The sequence below is a fragment of the Sus scrofa genome, chromosome 2, assembly GCF_054392235.1.
Source record: "Sus scrofa isolate SSC_HxYL_T2T_F1_AM1 chromosome 2, Sscrofa_HxYL_maternal_Yorkshire_Landrace_v2.0, whole genome shotgun sequence".
Taxonomy (NCBI): Eukaryota; Metazoa; Chordata; class Mammalia; order Artiodactyla; family Suidae; genus Sus; species Sus scrofa.
The window spans coordinates 124,877,457-124,893,130 of record NC_139384.1 but is presented as its reverse complement, the minus strand read 5'-3'; the positions used below and the strand labels follow the sequence as shown (position 1 = coordinate 124,893,130).

Below are 15,674 nucleotides of genomic sequence, written 5' to 3'. Positions count from 1 at the left end.
TCTAGGTTAATAATTGGAACACCTAGGATTGATACTTCCTTGATTAATTCTTTTAATTCTAAGCAGCACATTTGTATAGGTTTTTTGTTTGTTTGTTTGTTTGCTTTAATTTGGGGAGGGGGGGAATGTTGTTTTCATTTTTTACAATCAGGAAGAAGTGTGTGAAAACTCCAAAGCATTTGAAATGAATAATTGTCACAGAGAGGAATCATGGGTTATTTATTAGATGAATAGTATAAGGAGCAAGAGACTAATTTAGCAAAGGAAGTGTTTCTTTAGGGAAAACTCAAACCAATTTTCCCAATAAATTTTTTTTTTTTTTTTGTCTTTTTGCCATTTTCTTGGGCCGCTCTCGCGGCATATGGAGGTTCCCAGGCTAGGGGTCGAATCAGAGCTGTAGCCACCGGCCTACGCCAGAGCCACAGCACCCCGGGATCCGAGCCGCGTCTGCAACCTACACCACAGCTCACGGCAACGCCGGATCGTTAACCCACTGAGCAAGGGCAGGGACCGAACCCGCAACCTCATGGTTCCTAGTCGGGTTCGTTAATCACTGCGCCACGACGGGAACTCCCCAATAAATTTTAGATACGAATTTGGCACTAATAAATTAATGTATTTTAATCTTGAGACACAGCTATGATCTTTATTATTCATCCTCTCTCCTCCATGTTCTGGTTTGTTTCTTTTTTATACTTCAGAGATAGGAATGAGTAACACTGTCATACATACTTAACTATAGCTGGACTCCGATGAAGTAGAGGTCATTGGTATCTACAAAGAGATTCTAGTCTACATTTTATTCGTAAGACAAGAACCACTATTGAAAATATTACTAGTAATAGAAGAAGATTCAGGGAACAAGAAAATGCAAGAAATTAAAAAGATTATTATAGAGAATATTGGAAGGTTGGAACTGAAAGTAGATGAAATCTGCCATTTCATAGATTGAAAATAAGAAAGAAACTTTGAGACAAAGGATTAAACTATGCGGGCCAAGCACGGAGAAAATAGGAAAGACGAAAAAAAGGACATCTCTGAGACAGTCTGAAATGAGCCTTTAAATTAAAGCAATCCAGCTAGAGCTGTTGCGGTAGAAGTTTTATAAATGGCCTAAGGAAGTCCTTGTAAAATTACAAAATACCATTTGTTAAGTAAAAATCCTAAGAATTCCAGGGAGAAAAACTGGTTTACTTACAAAAGAATGAGAAATTGGCAGGACAGTTTCTTAACAGCAGCATGGAATGCTGAGAAAACAGTGTCTTTTAGAGTTTGGGAAAAAAATGATTTTATCTTGAACTATATCCAGAGTATGAAGGAAAAATGAAAATAGTATGACATGCAAGGAGTCACTGTTTACCTCCTTATGTAAAATTCCAGAAACAATTACTTGAGGATCTTGTAGTAAAGAAAAATACCCAATGATAAATAAACAAAACATTAAATAAAAATAAACAAGACAATAAAATAAATACAAATAACTAAAAAAAGATAAAATATAACAGTACATATAAATACATAAAGTAGAATAAAGTAAAAATAATAAAATAAAAATAAATTAAAAACAATAGAATAAACAAACTAAAGGAAAGTGTGAATTTTAACTCAGGGTACCTAACGCAGAAGTACAATCCATCAAAAGATAGCACAGAAGTATTTGGGTCTTGAAAATAAGTAGACTGAATTTAGACCAGGGTGTTGGAGGGCTCCAAAAAGAATATTTAAGAAGGAAGTGAATGCACATTAAAGAAAAGTGTGATTAAGAAACAGGGTGAATTGGTGGCCTGGGTTTGGTTTCTGCCAAGGAACTGCCTGTTCCATCCTCTGACAGGTACGTGCAGCCTGACAGTTGTAAAGAACACAGGTGTCTGTGCATTGCTGTGGGAGGACCACAGTGTCTTCTAGACTCCATGCAAGGTTTGGGTCTGAATTCTCTGGAAACAGGTCTTCCATGAAGAGGACAGAGTCTGGGTTACCCATTCCCTTGGCAAATCTCTTTTTTCACAGATCACACTCTTCCATTGTCCTTCTGACCACTACGTAGACTCTTTCTGAAAAAATCTTTATTTTCTGTTTGAAAATATCTTTCAATGAAAAAGTTTTTTAAAAAAAAGAAAGAAAGAAACTGGGTGATCTTCATCATTTTTATACTCTTAACAGCACTTTCGTTTGACATCCACCCTCCTGGGTTTTTCTTTTCTCTCTCCAGCTTCTCTCTCACTGGTTAGTTTTTCTGGTGCTTTTCCTCTGGCCTCTTAATGTTGTCTCATCTCAGGGCTTAGCCCTTGAACTGCTTTCCTTCTCCAAGTCCACTTAAACTTCTTTTGCAGGTTTTGAACATTGTCTATATTCTGATAGCTCCCAAATTATGCTGATAGCTCAGAATTCTCCAGTCAACTCCAGCCTCCTGTTTAACATTTCTACTTGAATATATAATCAGTATCTCAGATTTAATATATCCAAAACTAAACTCAAGATAACTTTCTCTAAACCTGCTTCTTCCACAAATTTTTGTACGTCAGTTAATGGCAACTCTGTTTCTCCAGTTGCCCAGGCTGTAAAATTTAGAGTCAACTTTAAGTCTTTACCTTCTTTCATAACCTATATCAGAAAACTTGGTCGACTGTACTTTCGCATAAGAAGTTAGATAATGTCTCTTCTCAGAACTATTTGATGGTTTTCCATCTACTCAAAATAAAACCTACATTTCTTATATTATCCTATAAAAGGCCCTTGTGATCTGTTCCCCCTATTCACCCTTCCCTAATTAATTTTCTGACCTCTTCTGTTGCTTTCTCTCTCTTACTCATTCCATCCCTCACTTCTTGCTATGGTAACTGCTGGAAATTCTCACTTCAAGATCTTCAGTTTATTCTACTTAGAATGCTCTTTCCCTAAGTTTACATGTGGCGCCCTCTCACACAGGTGTTTGCTCAAACAACTCCTTCTCATTGAGGCCTTCCCTAACCACACTGTTTTAAACTGCATACCCCCAGACTCAATTTATTATCTGCTTTATTTTGTTCCATAGTATATATTGTGTAACATTTATTTATTACTTGTTTTCTTTAGTGTCTGTATCCCATACTGCAGTTTTAGGAGGGGAGGAGCATTTGTTTATTTTGCTCATTGTTAAATCTTCAGCACTGAAAATAGTGCCTGGAATATTGCCTTATTTTAAATAAAGGGCATTGGGTAAAATACTTGTGAACTTAAATCCATTGTCATCCTTTAAGTCTGCCTTGTATTGTACTATGAATCTGTGAGGATTCAAGTTACTGCAGATAATTTTTGTCATTATTAAAACAGTTTTAATCAGAGCTTCTGTTTTTGCCAGTATGCTAAGATTATTCTTTTGATGTTTCTTTATCCTTTAGCGATTGCTGACAATCTGTGTTGATTCAGACATATTAGCAGATCATAACCTATTACTGAATTTATAAATTATGTGGGAGAATGTGTGTGTACTTTTACATATGTTTATATATAGCTATATGTAGCTATATGTGGCTGAATAAACAATATACAGTTAAACTCATTTGTAGAACTATCATCTTCAAACAAATTTGAATTGGTAATAGGCAGCTAGCAATAGCTCAAGTGTTTAAGTAAATAAAATATTTATATAAAAAAACTAAGCCCTTGCCAAACTTTAAAAAAGCACAGATTACAACTTTTAAAATAGTTAATAGGGAAGTTCCCGTCGTGGCGCAGTGGTTAACGAATCTGACTAGGAACCATGAGGTTGCAGGTACGGTCCCTGCCCTTGCTCAGTGCATTAAGGATCCAGCGTTGCTCTGAGCTGTAATGTAGGTTGCAGACGCGGCCCGGATCCTGCGTTGCTGTGGTTCTGGCATAGGCTGGTGGCTACGGCTCTGATTAGACCCCTAGCCTGGGAACCTCCATATGCCGTGGGAACAGCCCAAGAAATGACAAAAATAAAATAAAATAAAATAAAATAAAATAGTTAATAAATGGGTTAATTTCAAAACAGATGAAAATATTTTTATATTTACCTGGTAAATTTTTCGTATTTAGAATAGGTTCTTTGAGATTAAGATATCTCAGTGATCAGTTGATTATTGTAAAGAATAAGTATAGTATTTTTACACACATTAATTATTAATCATCATAAGCCATTATTTATTTTTTAAATGAAGTTTATATTCTTAGAGTTAACCTTTTTTTTGTCTTTTTTGACCTTTCTTGGGCCACTCCTGCGGCATATGGAGGTTCCCGGGCTAGGGGCCTAATCGGAACTGTAGCTGCCGGCCTATGCCAGCACGGGATCCCAGCCGCATCTGCGACCTACACCACAGCCCATGGCAATGTCGGATCCTCAACCCACTGAGCAAGGCCAGGAATCGAACCCACAACCTCATGGTTCCTAGTGGGATTTAACCACTGAGTGACGACGAGAACTCCCGGGTTAACTTCTTTTAACAATGCCAGGCTAAAGTGTTTTGGTGGAGAAGAAAAGATGGCATAGTATGTGGTAGACCCCCAAACAGTTTGGTCACTTACCCTAATTAACACTTTTCCCAATATATTTGCTTCTTACTTATAAATTATATGTGTTTCGTTATCATTGTCGGTCTTAAGGTTAAAATGTATTAAAGCAAGATTTTTCATGATGAGATCTAAATCTGTTTTCAAAGCAGCCATCTTGGTAGTTTTAAGGTTCTTTGGTTTGACTTGTAAGATCCAGTTGTATTTTTCTGTGTAATGAGTTAATAAAGAGCTGAACTGGTCAGATCCAGTTGTATTTTTCTATGTTATGGGTTAGGAGAGAGAAGTATTACTTTTGCCTTTTTTGTTTTGCCCTTGTATTATTAATATTTTGTTTAATCCGTGGTTTCTTTGTAGGAATCTTTTGCAGCTTATCCATTGTGTGAGTAAAAAGTAAATCACATCCATAATTCCACTGAACTGGGCACACAAAAACTGCCATATATGTCACAGTATACTGAAAAAGAGCCGGCAGGTAAGCATGATGTTGCTGTCAGTTCCTCTAACATTGTGGACTTCCTATTTTTCCCTCCATATTTCTTGAGTACCATATGTGATATATGACCATGGTATTACTTAGGGCCAGTTTTAATCCATATATTAAATATTTATAAAGCTTAATTTCTAATATTGATACAAAAATGAGTATAAATAGAAATTCTTATATTTTCTTTTCACACTCCCTTGGCATCTATTTTGCTTTCCACTTTGGAAACTATTCTTTTGGTGTTTAGGTTACTGGACAAGTTACTTAATTAATTTTAACCCTAATTTTTTGATATTTAAAAAAAATGCAATATTCACCTCATAAAGTTTATGAATCAATCATGTAACAGTGCAATACTTGGTATTATATATTATAAATACATATTTGTTTTTCTTTGTGCTTAGAAACAATTAGATTTCCTATTTCAGTGTCACAAAACAAAAAATACATAACTATTTCATTTATTGACTGTCCCATATTCTGTGAGAAAATATTTTTAGTTCCTGCATATATACGTAGACCCAATTGAATAAGCAAATGTGTAGTATACATGTATGATGATACATACACACGTGATATACATGATATATTATCATGTATATGATCTATACATATATGATATACATACACACATGGGATATACATGATTATTATATATGTATACTATTCATTTGCTTATTCACTTGGGTCTACGTATATTATATGACAATGTGCTACTTAATAAAGATGCTACTGTTCGCTACTGTATATCCCTTCAGAATCAGTACTTAGTATTCAGGTTGTTCAGCTGTTAATGGATTTTCTCACCTTATGTATACCATTGGTAGTTTTGAAAAGTGGGGTAGCATGTGTTTGACTTGGCTCATCACTGTTTTCTTTCAGAGAATTTTCCTTGGCCCTAATTTTGGCAGGTTGTTTAATTGTGGTCCACTTGGTTCTTTATGATAGTACAGGTACCATTAAAGAAATTACTTTTCATCTTTGGAATGTATTCACTTTTAATGTAATTTAGTCCAATATACCTGTGTGAGTAATTCACTTAATGAATTTGTATTGAGCACTTATATGTAAGGTACTTAGATAATTTGGAGGATCATTCTCCAATTCTTAAGGAGCTTTTACAGTATAGAAATTTGGCATGTGAAAAAAAATTTTGGTAGGTTACATTATAAAAATTCTGAAATACATTTAAGGTACCAAACTTTAAAAGATATATTTTTGGAGGGTAAAGAGGTCACATAATTCTCCTAATGTATTTCATATTTACTTTTCAAGTAAGTTTGTGTAGTACTAGTAAGGTGCACTTGATGTTCAGTAGCTTATGCTTTGGCAAATAATAGATACACGTTGAAACATTACCCCAAATATCAGAATAAAAGGTCAGAATAAAAGAGGCTGTGCCCCTTTTATTTTTAACTCTGTTTTCCAGCAATGGATCAAGAATCCAGCAAGGCTGCCTGGCCCAAATCAGCAGGAGGATATCAGACAATCACAGGCAGGAGATATGGCAGAAGACATGCATATGTCAGTTTTAAACCATGTATGACCAGGCATGAAAGGAGCTTAGGTCGGGCTGGTGATGACTATGAAGTGTTGGAACTAGATGATGTTCCAAAAGAAAATTCCTCAGGTATGTAACATGAATTATTTTTAATAAGCATGTAAGAATTGGTCATATAATATTTGAAATATTGAGTCAGTTTTATATTTAGCTGAGTATAAATGCTGTACATTTCCTATTAAGAAGTTCTGTTTTTAAATTTTTATTGAATTTAATGTTAATAGTATATAAACTTAAACAAAGAAAATAGAATATGGCCAATCATTATAACTACTTAGGCATGGCAGTGATTATATTGTCACATCCTTCAGCCAGAGGAAATCTTCATGTTTGAATCAAAAAAAAAATTGTTAATGTGAACTGAGTATATTTTCCCCTGCATATTACATTTAAATAGCTTTTTTGTTATTTTATTTGTAACTAAATAATTTTTTTTAAGAATCATCATATAAAATACAGATGTCAAGCAGCATTTAATTATTCAATTAAAATTTCTTAATTGTTCATTGGTTCGAAAAAGTATGTTGCACATATCCATGTGCTATAATTACATGTTTTTTGGACTGGAATATAATCTTCCTCTTTCCTGAGCAAAGTTGATAATTCTAGATTATTTTTACTGTCATTTATGTACAAGAATCTGAATTATTAGCCAAGGTCATTATGTTAAAGAAGGCCTTTTGCGATATGACAAGACTTCCCTTCAGTTTTTTATAATTCATAAATTTTTGTTCCAGCTATTCTCAATGTCTTCATTTTTGAAATTATTACATTAGTGATGGTAAAGATAGTCGTGCTTAAAATAATTTTTAGAGTAGATACAATTTTACTTTTGTCTCAGAATTCTGACAAACTATGTCAGAAACACCATTGTATTTTTTGTTGTTTTTCAGTCATAGTTGTGAGGTAGCTAAAGTTAATTCATTTTCATAGGTATATTACAGCAGTTCATTTTGGGCATAGAAATCTAATATTATGTATCTAGATACAGAGATAATTTTCTGAAATGACATAAAACTCAATAGAATCTTATTTCTGCTAGATCTGTAACCTGCTCTTATAGCTGTTATAAGCACCTTAAAAAGCTGTGTGTAGTAAAAGAATTTAAGTGTGAATTGTACTCTCCAACAACTGGGAGGTTACTCTTTGACTTCACTTTGGTCTCTCACTGTGTAGTGTCTCATTAGCCTCCCTTTTAAATGTCTTTTAGAGATTGTTTTAGGTTTTAGAATGGTTAAAAACCTACAGAAGACATCTGAGGGACAGTATGTCGAGAGGCTACTAAATTGTATGAATGAACTCATAGGATGACCATTCTGCCCTCCCAGTTAAATTAGGGAGTCTAGAAGCACATGTCAGAGAAATTTACTCATATTCTCAAATAGGTAATAATTGGTACAGTTTCTTCTTAAGAATTGTTATTAAATAAAATCTATCTAAATTAATTCCTCTACATATGTTTTCTTTTGTTCTCTATGAAGGTTCCAGTCCATTGGATCAAGTTCATTCTTCGCCCAGTGACCCTTTATTTGAAAAAAGTGAAGCAGATATTCCCATTTGTGATACAGCATTGAATCAAAACGTTGAGAGCAGTCCGTCCTTTGCTGCAGTACATCATAGCGAGGAAGGCAGGGAGACCTTAGGAAGCAGTACAGATCTTCACAATCACGCTGAGGGAGATTATACTCCAGGAGCTTGTAATGCTTCAAGTGTCCAAAATGGAATTACATTGGTTCATACTGACTCTTTTGATCCAGATGGCAGACATGGAGAGGATAATGACCATCTTCAGCTTTCTGCAGAAGTTATGGAAGGTGATAGATACCAGGAAGCACTGGGCAATTCAATATTTGAGTTGGAAAATGGAGAGGTAGAGGCATACACTGGTGTTTCACCACCACTTCCCTCTTTTAACTGTGAATTAAAGAATGAGTTTGAAGAGTTAGATTCACCACCTTTAGTGAAAAGTTCTACTGATGATACCGAGTTTGTTGATCAGAACAATCAGGAATTTCAGAGATCCTCTTCTGAAGATGAAGTTATTAGAAAGAAACAACAAGAAAATACTAGCCAGGAGAGACAAAGAGAAAATTCAACTGAAGGTTCAGCCTGTGCTCCCAGGCATATTTGCAGTGAACAAAATACCAGTGATAAGAACAAAAACCAGGGAAGTTCTCCTGAACAGGTAGTGAGGCCCAAAGTTAGGAAAGTTATAAGTTCAAGCCAGGTGGACCAAGAAACAGGTTTTGGTAGGCATGAGGCTAAACAAAGAAGTGTCCAGAGGTGGAGAGAGGCTTTGGAGGTTGAGGAAAATGGCTCAGATGACCTCTTAATAAAATGTGATGACTATGATGGAGAGCATGACTGTATGTTCTTGGATCTGCCTTTCTCAAGAGTTACACAGAGAGAAACAGAAAATAACCAAATAACACCAGAAAATGGAGCCTCAGCAGGAAGGCAGGAAGTTGTGGATAACACATTTTGGAATGGCTGTGGAGATTACTACCAACTATATGACAAAGATGAAGATAGGTAAGGTTTTATGTAATATTTTGTGGGATTGTGTAGTGAGCAAAGTGATTTATTTCTAGAATTAGATGTTTGATGGATGGACTCTCTGACATGGTCAGAAATTAGATATTTTGGCTTATCAAATGGTCTTATTTACTGAGGACCAACTGTACATGTAAACTACTGGTTAGTTTTGCACAGAAACTTTGAGGTATTTCAGGAATTTATAGAAATTATAAGTTCAGGTAACAATTATTAATTATTACTAAAGGGTAGAAATACTATTTCTGTTCATGGTATTTCAGTTAATGGTATGTGAGGTAAACATTTTTTTTTTTAATTCCTATATTAAGCCAGTCTGGGTTTAAAAAGTGATTAAGGTCATAGAAAATTTTGATCAATAACATTACATTAACTTTGCCAATATTTATTAATATCTCCTGTTTCTCTATTCTTTCTGTTGCTCTTCCTATCACTGTTTATTTTTTTTACTTATTTTTATTTAGCATTTAATTTTTACTAACAACTTTATGTAGTAGATTCTATTATTTTCCCTATTTGTAGATGAAGAAACTGAGGCACAAGATTATTTACAACTTCCTAAGGTCACAAAGCTAGAAAAAAGTAAAGGGGGAATTTGAATATCTACTTGCTGCCTAACTCCAGGCTCTACATTCTTCACCACTGTAATTTACTGTTTTCAAGAGAACATACAGCTTTTTCTTTATACTAAACATTTTGATTTCTCTTATATGGATTCCTGTCGTTCCCCCCAAACTTTAAGACAACAGAAAGAACAGAAAAATTGAGAATTTCTTTGATTGCTTGAATTTTCATTACCCTAGAGTCTAGACTTTGACCTAACCTTTTAAGCTGGTTGTAACCCTTGCCCTGTTCAATTACAGTGCACTTTCAAGATTTTATTAACTTACAGAAATGATTTTTATTTTTTTAACTAGAAGGTACTACAGGGGAAGACATTTAGCCTTTGGAATATCAGTGCATTTTATATATTTTATTTCATATCATAAAATTAATAAAATCTTTTTATTTGGACATATGAACTAAGCTTTTGTTACAAGTAACTTTAGAAACAATTGAAGTATAATTTTTCCTGCTATTTCGAAGTTTGTAAACTTCAAGTGTTAGCAGACTGTTTATGTAACCTGCTCTTGTTTAAGCTAAGAGTAAAGTTAGTTAAGAACTTTTTTCTAGCTTATTTCTACTTTTTCAGTTTAGATCTAGTCTTTTATCCAAAACCCACAGAGTTCTTAAAACAGAAATTGATAGCAAAACCTGACCTAATACTAACTTCCTTGATGGCAGATCTAGAGCTAAACTAAAATGAGGCCTTTTTTCAAGTATTCATACATTTTGTGGCAGAAATATGAAAGTGTTTGATTTCCGGGTGCTGGCTTAGACCTACTGGGAATTGTTAAGTAGTATTTCTAAATCTTAAGGAAAAATCTAAGTTCCAAAATATATTCCACCCTAAGATTTTTGAATTAGATTGTGAACCACACTATACCTCTAGATTACTATTAAAAACAACTTAATAGTCTTAGATATCTTTTTGAAAGTATAAAGTTTTTTCGTTTTTTACCACGTTTTTGGTTTTTTGAAGAAAATTTAGTTCCTGCTCTCTCATTATAGACACATTGATAAAAAATTAAAAACTTTCGTTTGCTTTTTATAGTCGGGTATAATGTCATCTAGTGAAGTTAATGAAATCTTTACATTGTTTGACAATCTCAAGAAAAAGGGTAGTTTTCTTGGCTCTTGGTTTTTATTTATTTATTTATTTATTTATTTATTTAATTTTGTTTTTTTCTTAGAGCTGCATCCACAGCATATGGAGGTTTCCAGACTAGGGGCTGAATTGGAGCTGTGGCTGCCAGCCTACACCACAGCCACAGCAATGCCAGATCTGAGCCGCATCTGTGACCTACACTGCAATTGACAGCAACCCCAGATTCTTAACCCACTGAGCAAGGCCAGGAATTGAACCTACATCCTCATAGATACTAGTTGGGTTCACTAATGCTGAGCCACAAAGGGAACTCCAGCTCTTGGTTTTTATTTTTTTGCTTTTTAGGGCTGCCCCCGTGGCATATGGACGTTCCCAGGCTAGGGGGTCTAATAAGAGCAATAGCCACTGGCCTACGCCACAGCAATGTCAGATCCGAGCCATGTCTGCAACCTACACCACAGTGCACAGCAACACTGGATCCTTAACCCACTGAATGAGGCCAGGGTTCGAGCCTGCATCTTCATGGATGCTAGTCAGATTCATTTCCGCTGAGCCACCATGGGAACTGCCCCAGTTCTTTGTTTTTAAATTGATTTTGTTGTTGTTAATAGTTGAAGTGTTTTCTTTGCCTAGAATGGTTCTGAATTTTCAGGGGTTATAGAGTATTTTCTTAGTGTATTTATTTATAAGTTTTTTCCTCAAGTGATGTAAATATTCTGAACAATGACAGATTTTTTTAAATAAATAAAATATACAGATGAGAAAAACCCTTAAAATCAATAGGAGCTTTTTTTCTTTCAACTTTTTAGAAATAGATTGACTAATAGAACCTGTAGTTTGGGTGTGCTTTAACGATGGAGCTAGTGTTGGAATATTCTTTAAAACACACTGAAATTCCAGAAACACTTATTGTTTGTTTTTTAAGGCTCTTATCACAGAGTAAATTTTCAAGGATATTGATTCTACCTAAGATTCCACTTCCATTTGCAACTATAAGCCTTCAGATACATTTTAAGACCTCATTTCAATAATTTGTTTATACAGTCTTGAGGAGTGATGGTATTTCTGTGCTCCTGTTTCCAGAGGCTTACTCTCTGCAGAGGATCCCAGTTCCCAGGAATGCCTTTTAATATGGTGCTAGATAAAGGGTGAAATTTAGTAGCTGTACACTCCTATTTAGTTTCATTTTGTCACTTGTTCATCTTCCTAATGATTTGCTGTGGCCCTACTCAGTTCTGATATTTGCAGATTGGAGAGCTGGGAAACACAGTGACTGTACCACTGGTACCTTGAGAGGGAAAGTTTAAATAGCTTCTGCTTTGAGTCTGTGAGGTTATTTTTGCATTGTCTCTGCTTTATAAGACTTAAAGATGATATACTTGAAAAGCTTTCTTGACATATTTGTATTATAATATCTACAAATAGAATGCTCTTACCAAGAATATAAAGTAAAATTTACTATGACATTTTTAGGTCTAGGAATTTTGGTCCACTTTTTAAAAAAGGTATAGTTTATATATTCTTTTATAAGTGGAAAAGTATTTTAATGATTACATGACCCATTTCTTCCCTAAAAAATTCTAAATGATCACTTAGTCACATCTGAAACCTTACACTCTATGGGATAAGCATTGCAGCTGGTAGCATTGCTCTGAGCTGTTTGATAGGAGATGTGCATTACCTTATTAAATTAGAACTGCAAGGGGAATTTTAATAGGCAGCATATAATTACCAGACTTGGAATTAGACCAAAGAGCGAAGGTTAATGCCCTGCTCTTTTGAAATATACCCTGAGAACTTTAATAACTGTTTGAGGACAAGATTGTGAGTTTAAAAGAACGTTTCAGCCATGCTAGCGCATTTTAAGCTTGGGTCTAATTGTTCTAAAGAGAGGTGTGCCATCTCCTGAACATTTTTTTCTAGCACCTGAGCTTTCTTTTAGAGTTCTTCTGTCCCCAGGTCTTAACCTTGCTTAAAAGGTTAAAAGAAATCTCACCTAAGAAAAATATGTCAGGATAATTTTGTTGTTGATGATGACTTTGGGAGAATAAAAGGACTATTAGTTATTTAGTTTGATTTTAATTTATATATTCAAAAAGAATTCATTGAAATTCTCCCTAGGGTCAAATTTTATTCTAGGTACTCTGTAAATGCAAATAATAATGATCTCTGTTACCTTGGTGTTCACCAGCCTTATTAGGAAGACAAAATATACATATAATTAAGCTCCTTTCCTCTTTTATTATATTAGTTAAAAACCACCAGAAAGCGCTCCTATGATTTCGCTGACTCCCAACAAATAAAATATCTATAAGCAGCCAAAACAAAGATCTTTAAGCACATGCTCTAATATTTTAGCAAACCCTTGTATCTTGTTTCCAAGTTTGCAGCCTAGAAAATACAAAAAATTACAAAAAAAAAAAAAAAACCACCAAAACAAAACAGTGACTTCCTGATTTCCATAGCCAGTTGACTTTTTCTCAGTACCCATTTTCTTTGCTTCATTGCTGCCATCAAGCTGTTTGCTCCCCCTTTTCTGCTGCATGGTTTCTCTTCCTTTGACCTATATTGGTTGCTTCTATGCCCTGTCTTCTCTCAAGTATGCAAACTTTTTTTTTAAATGTTGACCTCATAGTAAGTATTATAAGCTTTGTGGACCAAGAGGCAAATTTTAGGATATTATGTAGGTATCTATATACCATTTTAAAATTATACACACACACACACACACACACATACATGCACACATATGCACACACACACGCGCACGCGCACACACACACATATGTATATATATATATATATATACACACACACATCCTTTTCTTCTAGGCCATTGAAAAATAGGCAAGAGTCCAGATTTGGCTCATGGGCCTGGCTATAGTTTGTTAACCTCTGGTATAAAGCTGTTGGGTGACTAAGAGACTATATTGCTATTTTATAAGACAAACCAGAGGACATTGAGTAGATTTTCTTTGGTAGAGAAAAGAGAGAAATGGTGGTGTGTGCTGGTAGGAAATCTGATGGAAATTTCTAAGCAGACAGCTTATATAATCAAAGAGGTAAATACCACCTTTATTAAATGTTTACCATTTTCCAAAAATCATGCTAAACATTTTATCTGTGGTATTCATTTAAACATCATTGTAGACCTGAAAAGTAAAATATTAATATCCTCATTTTACAGATGAGGAAAAGTGAGCTCAGGAAGGTTCATTGCCCAAGCTTGTGCTAGTAAGTACAGAACAAATTCTAACCCAACTCTGTCAGACTTCAAAGCTTGCCATGGTGTTCCACCACCAGGGTGAAAAAGGCTGTCATATGTCATAGATGAAGCTTTTTGCCTGATGTTAGATATAGAACTTTGTTTCTTCAGTTTAAAAAAAAAAAAAGTTTTTTTTCTTTTTCATAGTAAAAAAATCTTACTTATAGTTACAGAGTTTCCTCTGACTTGTCCTCTGAGCCAGTTTGGACTTTTAGAGCTACAAATTAGTAACAGACATTAAGTTTGAAATTTGTCATGGATGGTAATGTTCAGAATGAAATATTATAGGAAATTACTTTCTATCACATATCACAAATGTGTATTAATTTCTGAAAGAATTAATTGTTGGCTCTTTTAAATAAACTGATATCACTAAAAGTTTTCTATCTAAATCAGTTGATATCACAGTCTTAGTTAACTTCCAAAAGCTTATAAATACTTCACAATTCAGGTGCATTTCCTTGGATGCTTTTCTGGCCAAAGAAAGTGAATTTTCACTTAAGAAAAATACCTTTAAATGCAGTGTTAAAGAAGGAGCTGTACTTTGGTGAGTTAGCTTAAACAAATAAGAAGGCTAGGCCATGAATTAATTGAAAAACAAAAAGAAGCAGTGTTATAGAAGGAAATCTTGAATAACTGATCTGGTCTTGGAAAAAAAAAAGTGAAGTGATTGTGGAGACATTCTTGATGGTGGGAAGAATAGTTGTGATGAAAATTCATAATTAGGGAAAAGTATTTGGAATAGAACATTTCTTAAGAGAAGAGTGGATTAAGAATGTACTTGTAACTGAGATTAGGTTGTAGTAAGTCATAAGTTCTATTCAATGTTTATACTTTTTTTCCTATAGGCCAAGATTTGTTAAAGTGGCACAGACAAGTGTTTTTGATTTTTATCATTATATTATTATTTTAATGCAAATCAGAAAAAAATAGACCTAGCATATCAAATTTGAAATTTTATGAATGTTGCTTAAGAGAAACTAGAGTGTATTTGAGCAAAAAAAAAAATGTTGTTTAAAAAAAATTTGCTCGTAGTTGTTGATGGCTTATTATTTACCAAGTGCTGTTAGAATGGTTTCTATGTATTGTTTACTTTCCGCATGAACTCATTGAGCTATTAGATGCTATTATATTCACCTGATATGTGAGGTAGTAAAGGCATAGAGAGATTAAGTAATTTTTTGACAGTTAATAACTGGTGGATTCAAATCCAGGCCAACTGACTCCAAAACCGTGGTTCTCCACTACTGTACCTTAAGACACAGTGTTAATGTACAACTGGAGCAAAATTGTGAGGGCATTAGGCAAATGGCTTGTTTAGTGGAGAAGAACTATTAAAGATCTTTGGAATAATATTATAAATGCACTATTTGGTATGAATTGAAGTGATAATGACATTCAGAATATGTTTTTTGAGTTAAGTTGACATTAAATTTAGGAACACCAAGTAAGAACTGACTGTCTAGTTCTAGGTTTGGAGAGAAGTACTTGAACCAAGGCTTTTTAGGGGAAATGGAGAAAAAAGAAGGTAAGATACAAGAGTCATTTTACAGAAAAAAATGGAAAGTAAGAAAGAACTTAAATGTGATGG

The 15,674-nt window shown here is 34.3% G+C and overlaps 1 protein-coding gene across 1 annotated transcript in view; it reads left to right on the top strand.

Annotated features, from left to right (window-relative positions):
• The window catches only part of PJA2 (praja ring finger ubiquitin ligase 2), a 73,977-nt gene that overhangs the window by 17,776 nt on the left and 40,527 nt on the right, over window positions 1–15,674 (top strand). Inside the window, exons 2-4 of the mRNA XM_003123822.6 lie at window positions 4,867–4,984; window positions 6,426–6,626; window positions 8,039–9,089. Of these exons, the coding sequence (XP_003123870.4) occupies window positions 4,954–4,984; window positions 6,426–6,626; window positions 8,039–9,089 (1,283 nt within the window). The 5' untranslated portion in view covers window positions 4,867–4,953. The remainder of the gene's footprint in view (window positions 1–4,866; window positions 4,985–6,425; window positions 6,627–8,038; window positions 9,090–15,674) is intronic.